At 51.8% G+C, this 25,579-nt stretch overlaps 2 protein-coding genes across 2 annotated transcripts; one reads left to right on the top strand and one right to left on the bottom strand.

Moving 5' to 3' along the window:
* Positions 1–860: 860 nt before the first annotated feature.
* PG997_004928 (malate synthase) lies at positions 861–2,686 on the top strand (the record flags this gene model as incomplete). Its single annotated transcript, XM_066809243.1, has 4 exons — positions 861–1,221; positions 1,305–2,040; positions 2,097–2,339; positions 2,398–2,686. 4 exons carry the CDS (start codon positions 861–863, stop codon positions 2,684–2,686), a joined length of 1,629 nt encoding a protein of 542 aa, XP_066672861.1.
* A 7,343-nt stretch (positions 2,687–10,029) lies between these two features.
* Positions 10,030–11,206, bottom strand: PG997_004927 (uncharacterized protein; the record flags this gene model as incomplete). The annotated part of the gene is made up of 2 exons (XM_066809242.1): positions 10,030–10,143; positions 10,193–11,206. The coding sequence occupies 2 exons, from the start codon at positions 11,204–11,206 to the stop codon at positions 10,030–10,032; spliced, it is 1,128 nt and encodes a 375-aa protein (XP_066672860.1).
* Positions 11,207–25,579: the final 14,373 nt, after the last annotated feature.

The raw sequence follows: 25,579 nt of genomic DNA, 5'->3' as shown, positions 1-25,579 counted from the left end.
GCAGTGGCAAAGGGGTCGAGAGTATCTCGGGTCCGATGCCGTCATGATCAACTTCCAAGTGCCTCGTGGGATTTCCCGTACGGTCGGGCGGAACCCGCCATGACTTTCGGGTTGGCAAAATATGCCTACCTGGGGAACAATTGTGCTACTGCTAAACGGGGACGCGATGGAGTTGGATAAGAGGCCCGGCAGCGCCATAAAACGTACGGACCCAGAAGCACATGTCGCGAACATTGCTGCTTTGCTGGATACTTGAGTTCTGTTCGGGTTACACGACTAGTGAGGCATTCTGATATTCACATTCCCCCACACTTTCACAAGCTCGTTTCTTCCGTCACCCCGCCGGCTAGACCGTCCATTCACGTCAACCCTTCCGTCCGAAACAAGCCAACTCTGTTCTGACGCCGAGCTTATTCTTGACTTGGCCGCACGGCAAGCTGTCGTTCTTGTACACTCACTACGTAAGTCCTACCGAAATGGTACTTGCACCATGGCTGCCCATCCTTGTCATACATCATCATCACCTGGTGGACAACCACCTCCCAGCTAGTCGCGCCCACAAGACTCAATGCCGAAGTTTGGAGATAACTTGGGGTCCCGTACCATCTTCGTCATACCCGGGAGCTCCTTCACATTCCCTCAGATCAGCCATACTTCAATCCGGGAACACCCAGCTTGATCCTATCTCAAACCATCATCATATGAAACCCAACCCCCTCTCAGTATAGCATCTTTACAGTTACCTCTACCTTATATTCAATCCACGCCAGCCTACAGCCCAATTGATGATACATATCCTCTACTAGCAATTGTTGAGGCTCTCAAACCGACTTACACATTAGCCCCTCTTCACAGCAAACATGGCGACTACCGAGACAATCCTCGAGGGCGTTACCATCTCCGGCGAGGTGCGCTCTGAACACAGAAAGATTTTGACGCCAGAGGCTCTGGCGTTCTTGGCTCTTCTCCATCGATCTTTCAATGGTACCCGCAAGGCTCTCCTAGAGCGCCGCAAGATTCGCCAGGCTGAGCTGGACAAGGGCCAACTTCCGGACTTCCTGCCCGAGACAAAGTCCATTCGCGATGATGCGGCATGGAAAGGCGCGCCGCCCGCTCCCGGCCTGGTAGACCGCCGAGTCGAGATTACGGGTCCGACGGACCGCAAGATGGTGGTGAATGCCCTCAACTCCAACGTGTGGACATATATGGCCGACTTCGAAGGTAAGTTGTCCTTCGACATCGGGTTTCGATGGATGGACGAGACCCGTCCATTGAAGGCTGTTCATGGAGCTAACCAAGCATAGACTCGAGTGCGCCCACGTGGGATAACATGATCACCGGTCAGGTCAACATGTACGATGCTGTACGACGTCAATTGGAGTTCAAGCAGGGTGAGAAGGAATACAAGATCCGCACCGACCGTGTGCTGCCGACTCTCATTGTGCGGCCTCGAGGCTGGCACCTGGAGGAGAAGCACGTCACGGTAGACGGCGAGCCGATCTCCGGATCGCTGTTCGACTTCGGTCTTTACTTCTTCCACAATGCCTTCGAGAGCGTCAAGCAAGGTTTCGGTCCTTACTTCTACCTGCCCAAGATGGAATCTCACCTCGAAGCCCGTCTGTGGAACGACGCCTTCAACCTGGGTCAAGACTATATCGGTATGCGCCGCGGGACGATTCGGGGCACCGTGTTGATCGAGACCATCCTGGCCGCCTTCGAGATGGACGAGATCATCTACGAGCTGCGCGATCACAGCTCCGGTCTTAACTGCGGTCGTTGGGACTACATTTTCAGCGTCATCAAGAAATTCCGCCAGAACAGCAACTTTATCCTGCCCGATCGAAGCAGCGTCACCATGACGGTGCCGTTCATGGACGCCTATGTGAAACTACTCATCCAAACTTGCCATAAGCGTGGTGTCCATGCTATGGGTGGCATGGCCGCTCAGATCCCTATCAAGGACGACAAGGAGGCAAACGACAAGGCGATGGAGGGAGTGCGAGCCGACAAGCTTAGAGAGGTCCGCGCCGGCCACGACGGGTATGTGATCAATTCCTGGACTTTTCCATGCAGCAACTTACTGATGATTGATGTAGAACATGGGTTGCCCACCCCGCATTGGCTTCTATCGCTTCCGAGATCTTCAACAAGCACATGCCTACACCAAACCAGCTCTTCGTGCGCCGTGAGGATGTTACGATTGGCCAGAATGATCTACTGAACATGAATGTCCCCGGAAAAATCACGGAAGAAGGTATCCGAAAGAACCTCAACATCGGATTGGGATACATGGAAGCCTGGATTCGCGGAGTAGGCTGCGTGCCCATCAACTATCTGATGTAAGTTCTGCCATTATCCATCTTAAATCTTGTATTCGCGTGCTCACAAACGCTCCAGGGAGGATGCGGCTACGGCCGAGGTATCGCGGTCGCAGCTCTGGCAGTGGGTACGCCACGGCGTGACGACAGCCGAAGGCAAGCGCGTCGACAAGGCCTACGCCCTGCAGCTACTCAAAGAACAGACGGAGGAGCTTTCCCAAAAGGCACCGCAAGGGAACAAGTACAGCCTCGCGTCTCAGTACTTCGCAGGGCAGGTCACGGGCGAGGACTACGCCGACTTCTTGACGAGTCTGCTGTACAACGAAATCACGGCGGTTGGCAGCGCGAAGCCGGCGAGCAAGCTGTAAGGGAGGAGTGAAGCGATGCAGCGATTCATGACTAGAGATGAATCAGATTGGGTATTGGGCGTTTTTCATGTACTGAGTAAATATCTGTTTTTGTATGAGACATGCCTCTCGCAGTACCCCCATGGACTGCTGTTAGTTACCCGAAATGATAACTACAATATTACTTCAAACGATGAAGAGATTCCCCAATGTTATTGAAGGGGTACCATCCGTTGAGCTAGCATTTCAACGACATTTTTCTTGCTAAACTATTGACTAGACCAGGCTTTTGCAGTGTTTCGATATCAATATGTATCTCGTAACAGTACCCCTATTTGATCTCTCAACCCCCTGCGTGCAAGAGGACGAACACAAGCTGTAATCTCGTGATATCCCCTTTCTTGTGCCATTTTTTTCCCTTCGGGTGTTCACAGAGCTAGCTGTATATGATTGATGTAGCCTACAACATCCATCAAGGCAGATGCCTCATCACACCAATCAGTGGCCTGGGAACATATGGCAGTAGAGGCGACAGTCAATGCCATCGGATTCGCCACGAACATGTTCCTGAGTATACGGCCGTGACTTGCAATGCGAAACAAAACTGTACATCCTCACTTGGGACTACTAGGACGTTCTGAAGCAGCGAGCTCGTGAGGATTGTGCTTCGTGTCCCCATCCAAGAGGCGAGGCTAGATTGGCCCCCAGGATTCAGGGGTACGGAGCGAGCGCAGGCACTCCCTATGATACTGGGATATGCTCTTGCTCTGGCGAGTATGCCGGAATTCCTCCAACTCGAGATGGAACCCAGGTGGCCATCATCGAGCTCCCCTAATACGGCTCGAACCTCGGGGAAAGGGGGAGCGTCAGAAGAACATGGCAACGGAGAGTTAATGATTGTTGACTAGGGACGAGTTCATCTTAGTTGTCTCTCGCAAGGAGGTTATTCTACACCTCTACCAAGGCATCTTGTCGCATCGCGGCAAAGGACTGCCTCATGGCACGCATCTCTCGCTCGTCCGCACCAAACGACCATCATGGACTTCCAAAAAAAAAAAAGGCCGGTCTCCGCTTGCTTGCTTGCTCTGGCGAGAACCGCCAGCGCAACAACAGAGCGCTCACGACTGACAGGTGCGTAGTATGGAGACGAATGGCCCGCCGTGTCATGCACGAAAAAGGAGCCAGCCAATACCAACTGCGCGATGGATTACATACATCGTGGGCTCTATGTACCCCTTTTCCTTTTTCTTTTTTTCTTTTTAAACTTGAAAATCGCACTCAGGATACGGGAGTCGAGGATTCGTGCATGCCTCTCTTTGGGCAGAGCAGCAGGGAAGGAGGGGTGGGTGGACACGCTTCCTTTGCTTTTTACTGCTTTTTACTTTCTTATTCATTATTTTCTTTTCGAAGTATGTATGGCGGTTGGCTCGAGTAAGCAGTATTGGGTCTATTTCTTGTCGACAATCCGCCGCGCTGCACGTAACCGTCATCGGTCGGACACGCAGCAGGTACGGAGTGAGCAATATAGATGCAGATAGCCGTTTTCATATATTATATTTGGATAGCTGCTTGTAAACATTGATGAATCAGAGCTTATGAAGCGGCATTGATGGACTGACTTGCCTGTGTCTCCCCGCTATTGGTGACATCTACAGTAAACCTTTGGGCAGCCGTCCGAAGATGAAAAGCAAGTCAAGCAAGGGCTGACCGCAGGCGGGGGCGGAATGCCAGCCGGACGAGCCGAACTCACACACATACATACATACATTCCCACGAACGGACGGGGTAAATTCATCGGTTTGGGTATCCATCTCTCTGTGTCTGTGTGTGTGGCACCCGAAGCCTAAATTAACGACCCTTCTTCCAAATGCGTATATTCTGGGTGAGGCACATACATTGACACAGACAAAACGATTCACAGGTCTACAGAGAAGCAAAAGGATGACAGGCAAATAGCAGGAAGTCTTCCTCCGATGTGATAACAACAATTGATATTACAGGAATAAGTAAAAATGATGCTACCTAAGCAATTAACTCCCCCATGCCACCAATTTACTGTGCGACCGATAGACGCCCAAGTATTGGATCGGGGATATATTGGGTCGGGGTATGAGTTTGGGTGTCACATAAGTATGTATGTAGTGGCCGGCAGTGTCGTACACAGCCAAAGTCACTGATTCAATCTTAATTTGGCTCGTCGTCATCATCCATCGACTACTTTATGCTGGCTGAATTTCATTCTCGGCCACGCAAATCCAACGAGTTGGCCGAGCAGCTATAATTAGCAATCGTGAATACATAGCTTACATGCATTTCCATGGATGGTCTCGATTTTTGATGACAACCGTGTGTTTCTGGGAACAACAACATCCGACATTCGGATTCGAAAAGAGAACCGGGCTCAAGAGCTCCTGCTGTTTTCCTTTCGCCAACCACCCATTGGGAAGGTGACGTTGTTACGTGCAAGCTTCGATAGTCGCCTAGACTATTGGCTAGCCCGGGCAGGATACTACGCAGAATTACAAGAATGAAGCAGTCAGCTACACACAGTCACGCAACTCGGTTGGGCTGGAAAAGCTGAAGCAAGTCCGATAATTGCCTGCGGCAAACCAGCCAATGGCACGCACGCGCCCATCGCCGGATGGCTCGTCCTCCTTCTCCGAATGTGCAATATCCTGGACAGAGCTGAAAAGGGAGTCAGATAGCAATACAGGCTTGCTTGGGCTAGATTCCCAAGATAATGGACCAACAACGAGGAACAGCACCGTCCTTTCTATGGATCCAGTAGAAGGTGTGGGTAGGCACAGGGGAGGGGGCACGCAGTCATGCTTGCGGGACAGAGGTGTTGCATAATAGTAGATGCGTATCTAGCCATGTACACCGAGATAGATCTCTGGGTAGGTGAGCGCACACCGAGAGGAATGGGGGTCTTGGATGCATCCAGGCTCTCTCTTGTCCGCTGGCCGGAGTTGGTTGTCACGAGCAGACAAAGATAGGTGAATAGGAGACTAGTCTAGAGCCCTCGTGACTGGTCGGAGCAGCGCTTATGTGCTTCTGTCTCTCTGTCTGCTGAGTGAGCCTCAAAATCAACATGTGCATACACAAATGCATACTGTACTGTATTCTTGAGAGGCATCGAAGGCCAATCAATCAACCAGGGGCTGGTCCTCTGTGAATGCGCCCGACGTTAGTAGCAGCTACATACACAGACGCCAACAATCAAGGAGGCAAAGATGACCCTCAGATGCACGTATCAACAGACCAAGTTATTACAAGGCTGAGGAGGTAAGCAAGTAGAAAGTGACGGGGCTGATCACTTAAACCCAACCTAGCGGTTGTGGCTTTCGGCCACCTGAGGTTTGTACTGGTTGGATCTCTGTACGTATACGTACATGTAGTATGCCAACCAGTCCCAAACATCCTGCCCCCCATGTCTCCCCTCCTCAAAGATGAGACTAGCAAGATGGGAGAAATGAAGAACAAAAGAAAGCAAACGGCGCCAGCAAGAGCTTTGCAGGGGTACTTCTGCCACCAAAACACACGTGCCAAGCATTCATTGTATGTATGTATCTCCCGTAAGGCTCGCTTCGACAGGCACATGATCGCCCACACACGCACACGAAACGCTACGACGTACGTACTGCCTTGAAAGAAGAAAGAAAAAAACCCAGCCGATCAACGGCATGCCAAGATGACCACGGCGAGATCCGGGACAGGTAAGACACACAAGAGAAAGAATAATGTCTTTTAACTTGCTTTTTCACTTTCTTCCTGGTTGGAGTAGCTCCTTCGCTGGGATTGGTACACGAAAATAACATCCGGAGCAGAGTATGAACATGGGCCGGTGAAGAATCTACGTAACTGCATGTCCGAACATGAAACATGTCACTAAAAGGGGGGGAGATAGGGAGGAAGGATCCGGTGAGCTGGTTGAGCCCTAACCGAAGTCTCTCATTTGTCCACTTGGACAGATCGCTCGCGAGCCTTTGGGTCTAGGTAGTTTAGGGATGGTGTGATGGCTGACGGGCAGGGCTGTTTGGTCGGTCCCCTACCGTCTGGTGGGGTGTGTATGTGTGTATGCGTGTACGTTTGTTGTCGAGGCCAAGCACGAGGAAATCAGAAGGGGGATGGTAGTGGTGGCGATAGTCCCTTTCGCACGCCCCCGGTTCGGCTTCTTCCATTATTACGCACCAGGCTTCCTTACCGTGAGCGTCCTTTGGTTCGTGCCATGTTGGCTCTGCTTATCACAGCTGTTTCCGACCTGGCCTTGTCATAGTACATGTAGTATGCATAGTTGTCAGACTCAGCGCCACCAGGGCCGCCTGCTTGGGACGAAGAAGCCTGTTCATCAGCCTCAGGGCCCGTGGCGTCGCTCATTACACGAGCTCGCTCGCCGTCATTCTGGCTCCACCGTACTGCTGGGTCTGGCTAAGCATGTGTAGAGCGCCATGGACCGGAACGGGGGCAACGGGGGCAACGGCAAGGAAGTGTGTAAGCATTAAAAGATGATGAATGGCCCATGTATACATACTTGCTTTGGTAGCAGCTGTTGAATGGACTATTGATTCTTTTCCTTGCACATCGCATGTAGAGTGCCGTACCGTAGCCAAGAGCCTGTACGGGATTTACCATCGTCTAGCTCTTCTGTGCAAACAAGTCGTCGACGTCGTAACTGCTCGCGTATTCAACAGTGCTCTAGTGAGAGTGTATGTCTCTCTTTCTTGGCCCAGTGGACGTGCTGCTACATGTACAGTGATAGCGCCCGCCACCCAGAGGTCAGAGGTCTTTGTTGAGCGCCACGGATCACGATGGCGTGGATGAATCCAGAACCCCGGACTGTCCGACATTGGTACATCGTTAGAAAAAGGGCTTGGAATACCGTACAGCAGTACAGCCCGAGCGTGCGGGGAGCACGATACGGGTCCTTCGAACTCACATTTCCAGGCCGCGTATAGGGCCTAGTGTCTGCCTTCTTCGGCGTATTTGGCGCAACGGAGACAGTGAGAAAGCGAAAGAGAGAGGTGCTGCCTCTACTTACCCGCTATGTCATGTTTGTATGCGATCTTGACACGAAACAAGGCGTACCTCCAGGTATGCAACGATCGGGCGTGACTCTTTCATGGCCGCACCCTAGTCGGCTATGCTTGCCGACGACGGGCAGGTGATTCCGGAGGCTACGGTGAGGAAACCCGCAACAAGCAGGGTGCTAGGTAGATCTGTGCGTCAGACGGGGGCACAAAGGGGGGAGAGGGAGGGATGGGGTGTAAGAATCACGAAACGGACGGCCTGACGAGAAGTCCAGACTTGCACCACCGACCTTTGCAGATCTCGCGCGCGCGCTTTCTCTCTCTCTCTCTCTCTCCAGCTTGCATTGCAGTAGTCGGACAAAGAGAGCTTTTCGTCGGCCTGGATCAGCAAGAGAAGTATCGCCTGTGATACGCGCACGCACACACCTACATGGCGGTGCATACACTCAAGTCCCTCGGGCTTGTTTTGACGTGAGAACTAAGGCAAGCTAGTTATGTAACTAGATATGTGTTCACTCGAAGTTTCATCTGTCGCCGCACTTCGTAACCACCTCAAGAAGAAAGCTTAACCGTGACTGGTTCTTTCCTCCTGAACATCATGTGGCAGGTACGTCTTCCTAGCGTACGCTTCTCGGGAAAGTATGGGAAGTCTGTGGGCAAGAGAGAGAAGGAGCGACTGGGAGCAAATTACTAGCGTGACCCTAACCCAAGCATGGCCCCCGACCCCCTTCCCCCCTTTTCACATTGTATCGATGCATGTCTGGTTTGGCGTCTGGCGAGGAGGGCTCGAGAGGGTCACGAAACTGAAACAATGATCGTCGGCTCACGGAAAGAAAAGTAAGGAGCTAGGTATGCAAGGGAGACAGGCAGACAGGACGAAGGAAAGAAAGAGAGGAAGAAATGAAAAACAAAGTAGACGTCCGATCTTGGTCTGGCGAGAGAGTTGGCAAGCGCCATGTCATCTCGTTTTTATCTGTGACTAGGTAGGTAGGTATGTACTATTTGATTTCAAGCAAAAGCTGGCTGAAAAAGTACCTACTAGCAAATGGATTACACAAGGCGAAGTTTTTGAGTTGATTCAAGCCTGGATCAGAGGTTACTTTGGGTTTTCTTGTCCCCTTTCCCCCTTTGGTGCTGTCATGTCGTGCATTTCGGACCAGGTAGATGAGATCAGGAGTCAACGGCCTTTTCGCCACGGCATGTGACGTCCGACCATAGATTCGTCTCAGTCGCTGCTGCTGTTGTTACCACGATATCCCCCAGTTGGTTGCACTAGATTAAGCCATCCCGAAAGAGTCGTTCGAACGTTTTTTTGTTTTGTTTTTTGTGGCAATATCGAGCCGTGGCAAATGTTCGAGAATAAACTGACGCCAACGATATTTCGTGAAAACCCCAAAAGCAAGTTCGTAATATGGATAGACAACCCATATCACAAGATGCCCAGCACCAATCACAGACTCCTTTCCAAGCAAGCAGAGAGGTTTACGAAACCATCACAACCACGATAGAACCACCCACAACTTTGATTATATCTGCCAGATTCACTGTACTACTGCTCTGTGCGTCAAGAAATAGGGGACGAAGGATGTGCTGGATTCGCATTGCCTATGTGTAAAGGGTGCTTCTACGCCGTCGTACCCAAATCCAAACCGGTTTCATTCTCCTGCCCATTGACCCCCCTAAAAATAACTCCCTAATAGTACACCTAAATATTCGGGACATGTCTTCTATGGAAACACGTCTCCCTATCGCTTGACCCGAAACCCACAAGCAAGCAGTTGATCTCGTTAGTTGAAAAAAACACCCTCTGAGCAAACGCCTGAACAACCCAGAGCCCATTTGACTACTCATCGCCCGATTGCCGATTACCGCGATCCATCGAGCCCACTAACCCCGTGTTTTTTTAATGTCCCAGTACTCCAAATCAATCCATAACTCGCAGCTGTAGATAGCCGCTTACAAGTCTCGCTTCGTCGTAATGATTCGCTGTTGCCGTGTCTATGCAAACATGCCAGGGGGACTTCAGAAGAGCCACCCCAGTATCGGAGCCAGTGACGCTAGCCTAAACACAATCAAAGACCTAACGCCGTCGTAGAAAGCAGTCCATTAATGGGAAAAGAAGCCCGGGCAATATTGTACTGCCGCTCGCAGCTCCGTTGTCTCGATATAAGACAACCCAATAGGTGAATTTCCGAATTCAGGGGTTTCGTACTCGAGCTGAGAGAATTCAGGCTGTAAGGTTGACATGCGTTCTTGTATGCTTGGCGCCAGGTTGGCATTCGCAGAAGTAGAGAGCGACACAGAGCTCTCAACGTAAGAAGACCCAAAAATTTCCTTCTATATGTTCTTTCGGTCCTGGCCATCGGGATCCGGTTTCATCTCGCGATGTGGGGACGAGTTCTCGGTCGGTGAGCTCTTGCCGGTGCCGCATCCTTTCACCAGAGTATGCCTCTGCCATCGTATTAGTTCAAGATCATATATAAATCGCATTTGCCATTACCTTGAGTGCGTCTTTCCGTGAAAAGCTCTTATCGCAGTGCTCGCAGGGGAAGGGTTTGACGGCCAGATGGATTCGTTTGTGACGTTTCAGGTCGTGGTTTCGGTTGAAAGACTGTGGGCATACGTCACATTTGAAAGGTCGCTCTTGGTGAGGCGGCTGCCCGTGGGAGTACATGTGGTGGTGTCCCATGTGCGGCGGATAGCCATGGGCCATGGGATTCATGCCCCCGACCAGTATTGCTGGTGCGTTTGGGGTCCCCATGTTGGAGAGAACAGCACCACTCATTGGTGGCGGTGCTAGCGCGGAGTATCCCCCATAATGACGACCGGAATAATGAGTCGGCGCATGCATCGAATGATGCGAGCTGAGTGCTGGAATCCCCCTCGGGATAGCTCCTGTGGTTGTGGGGGACGACTGCGTGGGGGAATGGTGGGAATTCGAGTAAGATGGGTACGAAGGTTGATGTGGCGTGGACGAGGGTGGCGCGTAATACCCAGATGTCGTCGACGATCGAGAGTACGTATCCGTAGTTGCTGTAGCTGCTGGAGCTGGCGCTTGGGGGCAGTGGTTTGGGAGCTGAGAATGGAGTTCGGCATCGGTGTATGATGTGAAGACTGCGAAAGCATCGAGGAGTGGCCGGACCCCGCCCCCGGCGACTGCTGATGGAAATGTTGGCCCGACGTTGTCGTAGGGAGGCGCCACCAGCCCATCTCCTGTTGCGGGCGACTGCGAGCTTCGGTTTCCGTACGCGTTCCCAGGAGGGGAGTATAGCTGCTGGCGGGCACTGTAACTCGATTGCATCAGTCCTGGCTGACTTTGGCCCAAGGTGCTGTAGGTATACGACGAATTCTGCGTCAGTGCCCAATTTCCTTGGGGGTGGTTGTTGTTGTATGGTGGAATGCCGCCAGCCTGTGAACTCTGCGAGCTGCCGCTATGCACGCCGGACGAGAGCGGGCTGAGGCCGTCGGTCCCAGTGACTCCTGAATTCCATGTTAGACGCTCGTTCCCATCCATTTTGTGAGGTTGTTTCTAGAGAATATTGTTGGCGGCGATACTTGGAATAATTTCTCGCAGGCAACCATGAGGTTTGGCGGGGGAATATGGGCTAGGCATCAAAGATGTAAAAGAAGAGGAGGAATCATACTGGGAACTTGGACATCCACCTGCGAATTGGGTGGAGGAAGATGGAACTGAGGCAACCCTCCAGCAGCTGGTCTACGAGAGGTGAAGCTTGCGATTTCCATTCTCCCTTGAGGGTCCCGAAGAGGGGGAAAAGGCTCGACTCGGCGTCGTGCCTGGCTGTTATCCGAGTCTTTGCGAGGAAGGCTCGACGTACCCGCGTCCCTAGAATACCTTCTCTGGCTCCAAGATAGCAATTGGCTGCTTCTGTTCACCGCGTCGCTCTGTGACCCGGGTGAAGATGGTGGGAAAAGTCAAAATGTGTCCAGGATGACTACGTCCGGGAGGAAAACCGTGGGTGTCGACAAGGGTAGCCACCGAGGTTTGTGATGCATACGGGTAGTGTTATTCAGGTAGTAGAATAACCACGGTGATGCCAAAGCTTGGAGGTGGTTGTTCAAGTTGAAACCCCACAACAAGGAACCGGCCACCAGTCCACGAGAGAGGTTTGCTTCTGTTTGGCTACGAAAGGTTGAGTTGTCGTTACTATCCTTCTCGGTATCCTTCTGGGGACTGGCCTTGGGAAGCACGCCGGCCGCGGCGCTGTGGTTGTTGTTGTTGTGGTGGTGCTGGTGGTGGTGGAGGTGGTTGACTTGTCCCTGCGGTGGTGTTGAAAATGGGGGCTGGCCGTTACAGCAACCACTGCTGGCTATGGCTTGACGGCAAAAACAGCCAAGGAGAGGAATAGCACTGCTAATGCGATTGTGCTGTGGAGGTAAGGACAGGTTAGGGATGTAGATGTTGGAACTCCCCAGTTGCAGGTTGCCTTTCTGGTGGGTTCACGAGCTTTAAGGTAGGTTGGTGGGAGGTGTTCGGTGGAGACGTCGATCACCCAAGATGGCGCCGGGAGGCGCCTGTCGTCGAGATTATATGTCAAAGGGTCTCTTTTTGGGTAGCAGCTGGGACCCTGGTCGTATCTGTGGTACTGTACGCCTCTTTGGCGACTTGCTTCTGTCGGCTGGCTTTGTGGCTTCTTTCGCTCGCTCACTGGGGGGGTAAGTAGGTACACTAACACGCTACTTGGATCCCTAGGGCGGGATCTCTCCTTTGGACTTTGGATGACCTGGTCCCCCCAGACTAAAGTAGCTCACTCGGGCTCAGTCTAGCTGAGCTGGGCTGAAATGGTTGCCGGACTGGGCCTTTGCGAGACTTGGCCGTGACAACTTGGTCCCCTGAGCGGGTTACTGCTGGGCCAGGTATCTGCTCGGTACCCGGAAACTCTGATTCCCCTTGTTGTTGCCTTCCCCTTTTTCATGTGTAAGTTTATAGCTTCTATTAGTTGGTTTGGGGAGGTTGCTCCCGAGTTTCAAGCACCTCGACCAGAAAAGTGACGGACGAGGGACCAGGTGAAGTTTCTCTAGGGACCGAGAGGCGGTGGCTTGCCAGGTCGGGTCTGTTAAGTATGTAGCTGGCCAGGTATTATAATGGTGCAGGGCCAGCTGAACAAGTGCCGGTAGGGGTCAGATTTGCAGTTATGCTAGGCCTCAGCCGGACTGCAGGTCGCAATGGCTACAGCTTATTATAACAATTCATGGGACTGAGACCTGGCAGTTAGTCACGTAGCGTGGGTATGGAGCTGATTCCGGAGGAAGGGTGACGGGATCCTTTCCCCGGTGACGACAAGATGGGGACTGTTGTTGGTGTTGTTGGCAGAAGTCAGAGAGTTTATGCTGTGCATATCTGTGTCTTGCCTCTGATACAGAAGAGACCGAGGGACGGGCAGGCAAGTGTGTAGGCAGCTAGGCAGGTAGTGAGCTAGCTGTCCGTCCACTGGCCGTGGGCAGTGAGCGGATCATGTCAGAGCAGCAAAGCCAGAGCACGCACTGAGAGAGAGGTAGGGGCAAGTAGTGTGTAGGGGTAGAATCGCCGTACTACTACATGCTAGCAGGACGGACTGGGAGCGAGGAGGCTAGAACCCTGGCCTTGGCGACCCTCCCCCATGCCCACCATGCACCCAAGATTCCGGGATTGCTTAATGCACACGGGCACCCATTGTTGCAACCTAAGGTTTGTTTTATTTTATTTCGTGACTGACACACTGACAACGTCCGACTTAGTGGGAATGATATGATGTAGGCTTGCGCTCCAGCAGCTAGTGAGTGAGCAGAGAGAGTGTGTGTGGGAGAGAGAGAGAGAGAGAGAGAGAAAGGGCGAGCGGGCGAGCACACCTCAATCTCGCAGCCTGGCCCAGCCCACGCCAGACGGGCCAAGGTAATAATAGAAACAACAAGCTGAGACCGAGACCTGTCACATAAGACGGAATGGTCGGAAATTCCACAGGCGTGGTTCCTTTCGCAGCCACGGATCTGACATTCGCTGAAGCAGTCCGTAGTCCCTGGCCAGCGCTTACTTAGGAGAGATAGGGTAATGGGCAGCCTACAAGGAACCTGGGACACGAGGACGTAATCTCGCTGGGCTAAAAAGGATACCTGACGGGAAGTACTGCGCTTTTACGTGTACGTGTATTCGATCAATGGGCTGGTGTTCTGCTCGGCTCCAACCAGGATATCTTTCCTCGTCGATACCCCCCTGCCCTAGCGCGAAGTTAGTTGGCATGGGGGTCACTCCAGCGGATGTGCACTTTCGCGACAGGGGGGTTATCCCAGGTGCAGGTGCAGGGGGCCTCTTGAGCCTTAGGTACAGTCGAGTAGGTAGTAGAGTTGAGTTGAAGAGTTGAGGGGGAGAAACATCCATCCACGCACGCACGGGCATCAACCCATGGGAATAGGCTACCAAAGTAGGTTCGAGCTGGCCCATAATTGATCAAACCACGGGCTAGGCGAGTTGAACCTCAGCAGTGGAAAAGAGTACACGCCTGCAAGTACTGGGTGTATTTACAGTAAGACTGGTCTCCAGTGGTAGTCACGACTGGAAGAAACTCCAGGCTGCCTGGTTCCCTTCCTAGCTTGCTTGCAATAATTCAGATGACAGAACGCAAAAGCGCCATGGTCCAGTACTCCGTGCATGGTATCAAATCAATCAATGTATCCATCCCAGCCAGCAGCGCAGTAGAAGCAGCAGCAGCAGCAGCAGAAGCAGCACCCTGCGCTGCCCTCTCTCCTACCAAGGCCAGGATTGGCCCAACTGGCAGAGTGTGAATTCATTCTGGTTTCTTTTCTCCTCCTACCCCCCTGCGATTCTTCTTTATTGTCTTGGCGTAGCAGTCACCATTGGACTGCCTGGAGGAAGACCAGACTAGTTCTTTCAGCTCCGCGATTTAGCCTGGTTCTGCTGCTCGTCCCGTCCAAGTGGGTGCCATGCGATGCTATGCCATGTCTCTCTTGCGGCTGGAATCCCACATTCCGCTTGGTCGTCGGCTGCCAGGATTCAAGTTGATCGACGCGATGCAATGTGATGCGATCTCGTGGGTGAATCGGCTACCATGGAAGCGTCAAAGCTGTTTGCTCTGCTCATATCTGGAACTGTCCCGGTATTGGTTCGTATTCCTCTCCCCATGACGCTGACGAATACGCCTAGATACATGCAGCCGATTGCTCCAAGCTCGGGCTGCAGCTGACCCCCTTCGGCTCCCCAATGGCAAAAGATTATACCAGTTTACGCTGCATCAGCTTGAATGCTATAGATGCGTCTTGGTATGCACAGGTAGGTAGTATGCAATCACTGCGATGAGCCCACACACCTTCATTAACTAAGTAGGGGCAAGTTCGCTTCGACATCCGTACACCCTTCCTTTTGCTCTGGGCCCTGGGAGATGTGCCCTGCACCTGCAGCTGGGCAGAGCTCTTCGGACAGCCAAAGGGGTCTAGGCCGTGGCGTATACTGCCGGTGTTGGAAACCTGCAAATGCTGCTCTTGATACCCCTAACTCCATTTCCAGGCGAGCAAAGACTACAGGACGCAGTTCAGCCATGACACAGTACCTATACACCGATCTCTCATTTCAATTCAATTCATTTCTTCTTTTCACTTTCCTTTTGTCGCTTAAAAGCGCCAACTCATTCTGGCCCTGTACTAGTGCACAAACTGGCGTCTAGCAATAGTAAGTATGTAGGTATATTAGCGATGCATTCGCAATTGGGAGCTGTGGGCTGGGTATCAGGATGGGTGCAATACTAACCGACGGGTAGTTCCGTGATGCAGTAAATCACTTGCTTACATCTTTACTTCTAATCGGTGGCCACAGCTAAAGCTGCACGCCAGTGTGCTTTGGTGTCCCCTCCCGCTGGATGTAAGTCAAATGCAAGGGATCCCACGATACTCAAGGCACAATGTGGATGCGGCTGACACGATGATGCTCTCCAACATGTCATCAGCAACGGGCGGCTTCCTTTCCTTCTTCTTCTTCCTCCTGTGCAACGTAGCTGAGATGACTTGATCCGATCGGAACGTGGGAGCTGGAATGCCAAAGTGCTTTTTCTTTCCGTCAACCGACCGCCCCTCGTCTTGCTGCTTTTTTATTCGTGGTCCCCGTGGTTCCAATTGAGGCTGCGCAGGCCGACTAAACCAAGTAGAATGCCGTGGGCATTGCTGAGAAGTCGGTGTCAAGTAGTCGCCTATCTGAAATTGTATCTCTGTTAGTGAGGAGACCGGGACTGCCTAGTCAGGAAGGGGACTGGTCCAGGTAGATAGTAGACGAGTAGGTATAGAGTATCTAGCTCTTTCTGGTAGCTCTTGACGAGAGAGCGAGAGGCCTCTGTGAATGGCCCTCTGACCCGAACATATTCCTTCTCAGCGACGCTCTGGCTTCCGGTCATGAAAATGAAGAAGGCAGCACAAGCGGGCCGCTATTGCTTAGCTAATGACAAGCTTCTGTAACGGCGGTGGCTGGTTCTCTAAGACACGGATAATAAATATATAGTCCGGGACTCAGCAGCTACAATATCGTTTCGGTCGTTCAGCCCTTTATCATGACCTCGCAGTCTATTATCTACACGGACAGTAAGGGGTAAATTAATCCAGGTTGACACCCGGTATGCTGCTCCTTCCCACCCATCTGAGTGCTTGATATATTAGGCTTGGGGGCCCGCTCACCTACCTGCCCTATCTCGTGATTCCATTTTTAGCATAGTTGTCGCATTTATTGGTTATTCAATATTAGCAATATCAATAATAGGTGTGATGGATTTCGTCGTGCATGATTGGGACCGGGTTCCTCTCAGGGCATATAGTATGGACTGAGCTGGATTCTGTGTGTAACACGACATGTCCGATTTACATGGTTCTTTGCAGCAGCTGCCCCGAATCAAGTTAAGCCAAGAGTGGAAGCGAAAAAGGCCAGAGCTCTCCTCATCATGTATGTACGTGTGCTGCAGCACATGACCTACTGGAACAAATGGACAGGTCCATCGCGATACGGCCGATATAGGAGGAACTGTTATTATATTAGCTGCAGTATTTCTCTACGTTCCCATTTCACACATGTATGCTCATGTATGTCGGTGTTTGCATATTAACGATCAATTGTTCTCAATCACAATTTATCATCCGTCCCACCGACACGAGTACCTACATACCTCGTACAAGACATCCATGGGCGGGACCGTTCGTTTTTGCAGGGATCTGTCCCCCCGCTCTAGAGGAAGGACCCAGACTCCCCAATAGGGATGAACACCGACGGGCAGGTCACACACGATGATGGGGGGCGTCTCGGCTCCGATCTCACGGCTCAGTGCGCCAGAGTGCCCATTGTGGTAAGGTTTGGGTCCAAAGGCAGCCAAACTCGTTGAGGATCCGGTTCCTTCCTCGAGACAAGACTTTCACAACAAGGTCCTGCCCATAAGCTTATGTATGTAGCTACCTACCTCTCCGTACAGACACATACACACACACACACACACAAGTACCAAGGTTAGACGACCCCGCCATCAAGAGATGGGATGGCAGGTCCATGCCAATGTCTAGATTTGACATCAACCTCGAGCCGACCCAAGCACTAAGAGGCATCTGCATGGCGTAAACAAGGTTAAAGAGACGCGCTGCATCTTCATATATTTGCTCTCTTCCTCTTCTCTTCCAAAGCTGAAACGACTACTTGGGCATGCATGCCGGATCCATGTCAATTCGGGGCCTGCAAGCCCATTCTGTATCTGCTCGCTGGTACTGGTGGGTGGTCAGAGTCGAGCATCGTGGGATTCCCAACACTCTCCGCGTCTCTCCTCCTCCTCCTCCTCCTCCTCCTCCTCTCCCTCTCTATCTGATTTCTCTTGACTCGACTGGATCCGACCCGACTCGACCCGACTCATTGGCCTTTCCCCCGATACACCCTGAAAGTATCCGACCAGACTCATTACCAGGAAGTAGGCAGTTAAGCATTGCGGTTGCCCGAAGTATCGTCTGCCCGCCTCGCCCGACCTAGACCTTTGCGATGACATGATTGGCACTGGCCATCCAACTAGTTTCGTTTCAACCCTCGAGACTTCCTGCCATCCCTTGAACCCCCCTCCCCGTCCAGCCAATCACAATCTTTGGTTGAATACTTACGAGAGATACATCCATCTTCTTACCTTTCTTGCAAGCCCCGATCCCCTTCGCCGGGCGATCGGCCACGGATCCTGTGGAATAGTACATACAGTATGGGTGTTCCAAGCCATTCAGACTTCCCAGTGGCTTTGGTGAGCTGCAGCGCCTGCAGAGCCTGCAGCACCTGCATCAGATCCTGCTCTGCGATGCGTTCAGCGAGTAAGCCGGGCTCTCTGGTCGACTCGACTCGCAGGGGAAGGTGAATACGACACGCACGATTGAAGCACGTTTCCTGGTTTGTACGTACGATTCAGAAGCAGCTGGCTAGGCGACAACGAATTGCTAGTGCCAACCCGACCGTGTTGGTTGGCACGAGACCACCAATTAAGCACGCACGGCGGCATAATCCCGAATGGCTCGCCAACGACATCGTAGGAGCACGACCACCCACTGCAAGCACGGTCTGGCTCGCGTCGCAACGATGCAGGCTTCAGCCAGGGCTCTTGCAGCACGCACTTGCAGCATGGGCATGGGCATGGGCATGGGCATGGGGGGTTCTGTTTCTAGAAGGCCTTCTTCAGCCCAAACCGATGACGGCGCCATCATCTCGACGGGTGGACTAGCCCATGCATTGTTTTCCTAATCAGGAACTATGATAGCATTCCATGTCGATATGTCCTGTGCCGTCTTCCACTGATGGCGATTGCTCTGCTCATCTTGAATCTCACCGACATCGCGTGGGCATTTCCATCAGCAAGCAGCCTCTCACGATCCCAGTGTCAGCGCATCCAAAGAGGTCTTCTCGAGAGTCACCAGGACCAGGATCCCACCACGCCCGTCAGGATGTCAGGTGATTGCCGTATGTAAATCGGCATAGTCGTATTCCGTGTAGAACTCTCGTACACCGAGGGCAGGGCAGAGATTGCCACCGGTAAAGACTTTGGACAGTAGCTCTCGTCTGCAATTCGCATCAAGTTGGGTATGTGCACACCACCCTGCAGAATCTTACGACTAGTATGCGGAGTGGTCGGCGAGGTGTGCAACACGAAGATCTCCGTAAACAATGCCTGGATATCCTGGGCCTCTGGGGGTATAGCTCTGCAGTATGCGGTGCTTCATGGCAGTTCCTGTTGCATGGCTTCCTCTCTCATTCATTCTGCTCTCCCCGCACGACTGGAGCACAGCTCCTATGGTGTTTCCAGCCCTCCACTGTCACTGAACCTTGCCTCTTTGGGGAATGATCCGGTCTGGCCATGCAAGCCCAGGGAAGAAAATATGCTCTGTAACCATGATACAACCAGCCAGCAAATTCTCTCTTGCCAAACACCCGCTCGTGGGGTGCACATTCTTCAGATGATGGGATAAAGACCATGAAAGGGGCACGTGTCTTGGATGCCTGTGAAGAAGGTGGCAATGGGGCAGGATGAGACGAGCTACGGTTGGCTTGCAGACAACTGGGCGCCGCCCAGATCTCGCGGGATCGAGGCTGCTGATGGCTTCGGTCCACGTTTCCGAGATCCCTTGTCTACCTATTCCCGGGCTTGTATGTGCGACGTTATGAGAAATCACTGCCTTGCCTGTGCGGAAAGTAAAGTATTCCAAATGATGCCCATCTGCTGGAGAGGCGACGATTGCTTGGACAGCAAAGCATTTGCAATCTACACCCGACGGTTCTTGGCCAGATCTATTTGGGTCGCGGGTACTAGATCCAGCGAGAGCCCTTAGAGTGCTTTTTCTTTTTTTGCCTTCTTTTGCTTTTTCACGCACCCATTTCAACGACCATGTGTTCTAACAGCCGGAAGAGGCCCCCCGGCTGGCTGGCAATGCATCGGATCACACCGCTCTCTGCGCAACATTGCGTGACAAATAGCCTCTAAGGTCGAGTGCCTGGCCGACTTGTATTGCGACTAATGCAGACTGAGAATGCCATGCCCCAGGATGCTGCGTTGAGCGCTCTGGGCAATATGAGGCTGACATGGCGGACTTTGCACACTGGTATGCAGTACAGCCTGAGGGGTTCAACGATGATCCTTCCTTCCACTGGCATTCGAATGGACATGGCCCTGGCCTGTATCGTGCAATCCAATAATGGAAGTATTATGGAGATAGATGGTCGATCAGCGCGTTCGTTCTTCGTTGTTCGGGACCTTGTTTTGCTTCCCGCGCGGGCGCCGGTAACAGTACCCTGGACCCCTGCGTTGATCTCCCACCCTTCTCCTTCTCCTCTCCTCTCCGTTCCTCTCTCGCGCACCCCGTGCCTTTGTTTCGACCTTTTGTTCGCCGCTGGAATTGCGTTTCGGCATGGCATATTTCAATATATAAGATTGTGACAAATCTCGTTTTCCGCCCCCGATGGACAGGGTTCATCTGACTTGGGATTAGAGATAAGAAGACTAAACGGAGGAAGGACGGCCGGGGCAGGCCAAAGGCGATTGGGTTATCGACTTGTCATCTTGCATGACATTTAGACCTGTCTCTACCTTCTTTCAGTTGACATTGGAAGATTCAAAGTACCGAGTGACTTGGTAAAACATCTCTGCATACAGCACGAGCTTAATCAGTACCAAAACTGCTCAGCTGATCAGAATAATTGCATTCTATCCCATTATACCTCAGGGTAATATCTGGAGGCGGAGAAGAAGAAAAAACAGACTCCCTACCTGATTGACATGCCCATCTCCCTCCCCTTGCATCGCCGATCGCCGCCGTTCCTTGGCCCGAAACCATGAAGCTGCCCATCTTTGCTTTTTCTCTTTGGGGAAGGGGACGAAGGATGGACCCTTTTCCCAACCCCATGCCTGCTGCCGGGAGTCTCTCTCTCTCTCAGCCCCCATCCATGCGTTGCGGGTGTCTCGCCGTCATGTCAAAAGCACTTGCTGCTTCACTGCATGCGTCTATTTAACGTGGTGGGGTGGGGTATGTCCGTCACCAAATTTCGCGCGTATGCGACAAGGCATAGTAGGGAGGTGTGAAAAGGAGAAGGCAAAAGAAAAAGAAAAAACACAGCGTACAGCCGCCGTTTACGAGATGTAAAGTAAACGGCCGGCTGGTCGATCCCCCTTTTTTCGTTCGAAACTCGCCTTTTGTTGCCGTGAATGGAAATTATGCAGATCAATGTCAGTCGGAAGATACTTGTGAGCAAGGGCTACCATGGCAAGCTGAAGCAGCAACACAGTTGACTGTACCTACGTCGTATCTAAATGAATATACATTTCGGAGGCCACGCCGCCGACCCCAATTGTTGGGTGTAGGTTTTCTGGGAGACAAGGCGCGTTTGTTGCCTATCGAGGGTAGGTTTTGGTTGTTCGGCGAGGGTGCTCCCTGTGCTGGCGAAGACGAGACGATACGGGGCAGCAGGATGCTCTTCTGGCCAGGGGTCTGTCTATTGGGGTGTGTGCGATTAGGATTGGTAGTGTATCTATGTAACAAGAGAGAGTGTAACCCCTGAACGGGTCCTCCTTCAAAACAAGAACAATGATAGTCAGGATATAATTCATGCCGAAGCGCAGATAAACAGTCACATGGACTACGTATCCTATACCAGCTCCCCCATGCCAAGTATCCCTTGCGTATTTCTGTTTCCATTGGATGCTTGTAATGCTATACTGATGATGATGACAAGTTCAGTGGCACTCCGTATGGACATGGTGCTTAGGGGGTAGTAGTGCTGGCAAGCCATCGCTCTACATAGCCAACATTGAGGCCTGTGGTTCGTACGACCATATATGGCACAGAAGATCTACCAAGGAGCGCATGTATGAAGGTAAGGGGGAAGGGGGAAGAATATCTGGGCTCTGGTATGGTATCATGAGATGGAGGCTTCTGCGTCTTGCCGATGCGAAGTGTAGGTTGTGCCCAAGGGTTGAAGGACAGACACTACGGGATTTATCTTTTCTGGAGACTAGATAGAGGGAGTAAATACACCTGATGGTTGATTGTGGCGGACAATGTAGAACCTCATACTACTTCTTGCTTATATGTTATATGTTGCTGAGTAGGCTCCCCTGAATTGGCCAAGTTTCAATATTGTAGCTGGGGGAGCACATCGTGAACAAGTGGAATCCCCATCCCCCTTTATCGAAACCATATTGGCCTGTCTCTCACTAAAGCAGTAACCATTCATGATGGGAGACCAACAATAATTGAGTTTCCGTTGCATTCTTCCATCAATTGATGTCCCCTCGTACGCCGCTACTTGTGTCTCCTCACACATCGAGAACGTATTCCTGCTCCGAGCACTCACGTCCAACTTACGCATATACGTGCTACAGAACGTAATCAAGCACGAGCTCTATGAATATGCTCGACTGTATGGTCGCCACATAAGTAGACAGTATGGTCTTCCCCTCAAAAATAGGGGCGCAGGCTCAGGCTTTCTATACGCATTTGGTCACTGTGCATGCGTAGCGATCCCCATTTACGTCGCTCCAGACACATGGACACCGGCTGCATCTGAAATGTATCTATCTCAGGGTGGTACTCCAGGGGAAACCCGCCTTTTGACTTCATGGGATGGCCCTTCGAGTGGCTGCTCGCCACCATTGTCATGTTTGGCGGCTGCAAGTGAGGTGATAGGTTTGCCCTCTACGAGCTTTTCCATCACATAGTATCACCAGCGGTAAGTTATGACTCACTCCTAGCTACTGACTTAACCCCAGTACAGTTTGGATGAGCCAGCGTGATGTTGCCAATGGCATACATGCGTGGCGTATATGTAATGCCCAACCACTTGAGCAAACGCCCCAAGGCCATGACCCACGCAGACTCCTCCATTAGTTCTAATAACCATCCATCGAGATGGCCTCTATCTATCAAGAACGCTTTGGGCAGAAATTGCAGGTGCATTGCTTAACAAAGATACCAACCCCAGAGGCAGCCATGGTGATACTGAGCTGCTCTCTTCATGTCAGTCCTGCATTAAGTCCTACAACTCTGCAGGATACTGGATTGACCGAGACAGAGGAGCGTAAGACGACACGGCTCAACGGCCGTTTCCTGCCAGGACAAGAAGGCTATAAATACAATTAGCCGTCGAAAGTTCTAATGTACTTGGCCGTATTCACCAGGAGCGCCGTGGTAGGAGGCTTGACCGGATTTCAGGATCATTACCTTCACGGTGTTGCTAACGACGACTACCAAGCGGAGGACGTATCATGCCCATTGTATAGTTCAAGAAGCATCGCATGTCTTTACACCCTCACCCACACTACAAGGGTAGCGTCAGACTGGGAACTTCATATAAAGCAAACGGGCATCTCCCAAGTCTCCAAGGCAAATGGCTCGGTCAAAGGAACGAGAAGGGGGGGGCTTTCAGTTAATCCCAGCCCAAAGGGGCTCAAGTCTACTATCCCATACCATAGGTGCAATTTTATACGATTTGAATTATCTAGATCGGTCAGGGTATCATTGTTCTTATTTTGCCTTCCAGGGTTCGTATTGGGGTCCTTATATGGTGTATTTGCTGCTACGTTGGACTGAGCGAAGACACGGCTGCAATCAACGGAGAGAATAGCTACTATGGTTTGCGGTATTCGAGTCTAGATATAGCTGCATATTGTAATACACCAATGGTTGAATGTGCACAGGTGAACTGACCCTCAAGGATCACACCTTCAGAGAGACTTTGACATTGACCGCAACCTCGCTAGACGTTTTGAGATACTATTGGATGACAAGGAGGATACTGGTAGCATCATAAACCACGACAAACCAGGAAGCCTGAACGACACGAGAATTTCGGCAGGCTCATATGAAAGAAGGCAGGGCAATACTTTCATCAACGCACCTAGTTCACTCACGATATGGGGCTTAGTCTAGGACTGCAAGCTTCTCTGCATACGCCCGATAATCCTGGATGTTTCGCCTATATATCTATGGAGGGATACATCAAATATCCAAGTTGTCCTTGGGCTGGGCTACGAAAGTTCCCCGCCAGTCATTCCTGTGAGTAATACCAATTTATATGTGAAGTCACGGAAATGTTGTGCGGTATTGGAGCTGGCTGATGGCATCAGCTAGCAAGACAACCAACTCGCTATCTCCCTACCATTCGGCAATGTCTTTGTGTTTCAAGGCCAAGACTCTGAGATGGGAACACATTAGCGGCAAAGTACTGCTATATGCGATTGCAGGGTAGGCCGGTTGTCATCACCTGAAAGAAAGCTCAGTCGTATAAGGCCGATTGCCCGATAGTGTTGCCAACAGAGCTGCTTCGTAAGAGGCCAACTTCTGCCTTATACGGTAAAAGCGAATAAGGCGAGGAAACGTTCCCCAATGCGCCCGTGGCCCGGAGTGGTCTGTATAAGCCCTTCGAGTGAGGACTTGTCCAATAGATCATAGTCCAGTGAACGACTTAGCTCCGACTTCTGGAGATGATTCAGGAGAGAAGACATGGCTGGAGTTGCTTAGAACTTCCTAGGATATTCTGTCATGCAATACCTGGCCATAATAGTAGTATAGTTCTCAACTACAGATATAGCCAGCGAACTCATCGACCGTGGACCCATGCTCGACCCGTTCGTCCATCATGCTCACAACGAGAGCGAGCAGCACATCCACAATTGTTTTAACAGGTTGCGAAGGCCGGGGCCCGCGGCGAGCGCGTTTGGCTGCGCGCGCAAACTGCCAGAATGTTTGGACGAGCGGGTTGAGCGATCGTGGCAGCGGCTAGAGACGGCGCCATCGTCGCATGGGCATGGTCGTGTTTCAGAGAGCTCGCTCAGCAGGCCGAAGAGGAAAAGATACATAACATCGAACGAAGCCCCCAACCGCCTTTCTCAAGCATGATGTCACTCCCAGATGGCGGGCTGGCCTGTTTCAGCCGCAGATCGCAGTCAGAGCAGATGGGATGGGGGATATGGAGCGAAGTCAATTCAAGTGAACGGTTTGGACTAACACCGACAAGCCGATTGATGATCGCAGGCTTCCGTGTAAGTCGGCAAGTACCTCTACAAAGGGAGGGGGGAGATGCTGAAGTGGGAAGGTGTAGTCGCGATGGGCAAATCAGCGGGTTCGGAGTCTGGCACGAAACCGAACTTGGCTTCGAGACCCTGCGCAGCCCCGACTCCTTTGTTGAGCACATTTGAGCAAAACAAAGCCCACAACAACGTGTTCCACGATATGGCGATATCACCCAGGAATGCGGTAGCCGGGAATGGATGGCGGCGGCAAGGTAGCGGTTGACAGTCGTGCTACCAGCAACATGAGTAAGCCGGTGTAGAAAAGAAGAAGGAAGGCTCTCTGGTATGGGTCGGAATTACCACTAGCTGTGGCCTCGGACGATGCCAAATATGCAGGTTGTTATTATTAGTAGTGGTAGCACCTACCGGCGAGATCTGTGGCGTCTGGGTGTCTTGAAAGAAAGAGGTGTAGATTATCCCATCCCTCACTCAATCAATTCATTCCCCTGCTTCTTCTTTCTCTTCCTAATCAATTGATCCCTTCCCTGGATAACATTTCTTCGAATGCTTGCTCGCAAATCAATTGCCAAGACCACAATTGCACAGCAAACTGCCACCCACGCCGGAACGCTCGCTTTCCCCAGGAATAAGGAAAATCAGACGCTGCCAAGGTGTCCCGGCTTTCTGGACTCCGGTCGACAAGCTTTCATGCGGACGGGCAGGTCTAGACACTCCTCGACCCCGGTCCCCAGCTTTCGACTAACCCAACGAGTACGACGTAGTGAAGACCAGGGTCGTCGGGTGTTCTTCGTGCGTGTTTGAATAACCTTCTCAAAACGCTGCACGATTTTCGGACGACTTGGGTTGTCGGTGTGCTGTTGTCTCTTTTC

The sequence above is a fragment of the Apiospora hydei genome (genome assembly GCF_038363865.1).
Source record: "Apiospora hydei strain CBS 114990 chromosome Unknown utg000004l_segment0_segment0, whole genome shotgun sequence".
NCBI lineage: Eukaryota > Fungi > Ascomycota > Sordariomycetes > Amphisphaeriales > Apiosporaceae > Apiospora > Apiospora hydei.
This window is presented reverse-complemented; position numbering and strand designations above follow the sequence as displayed.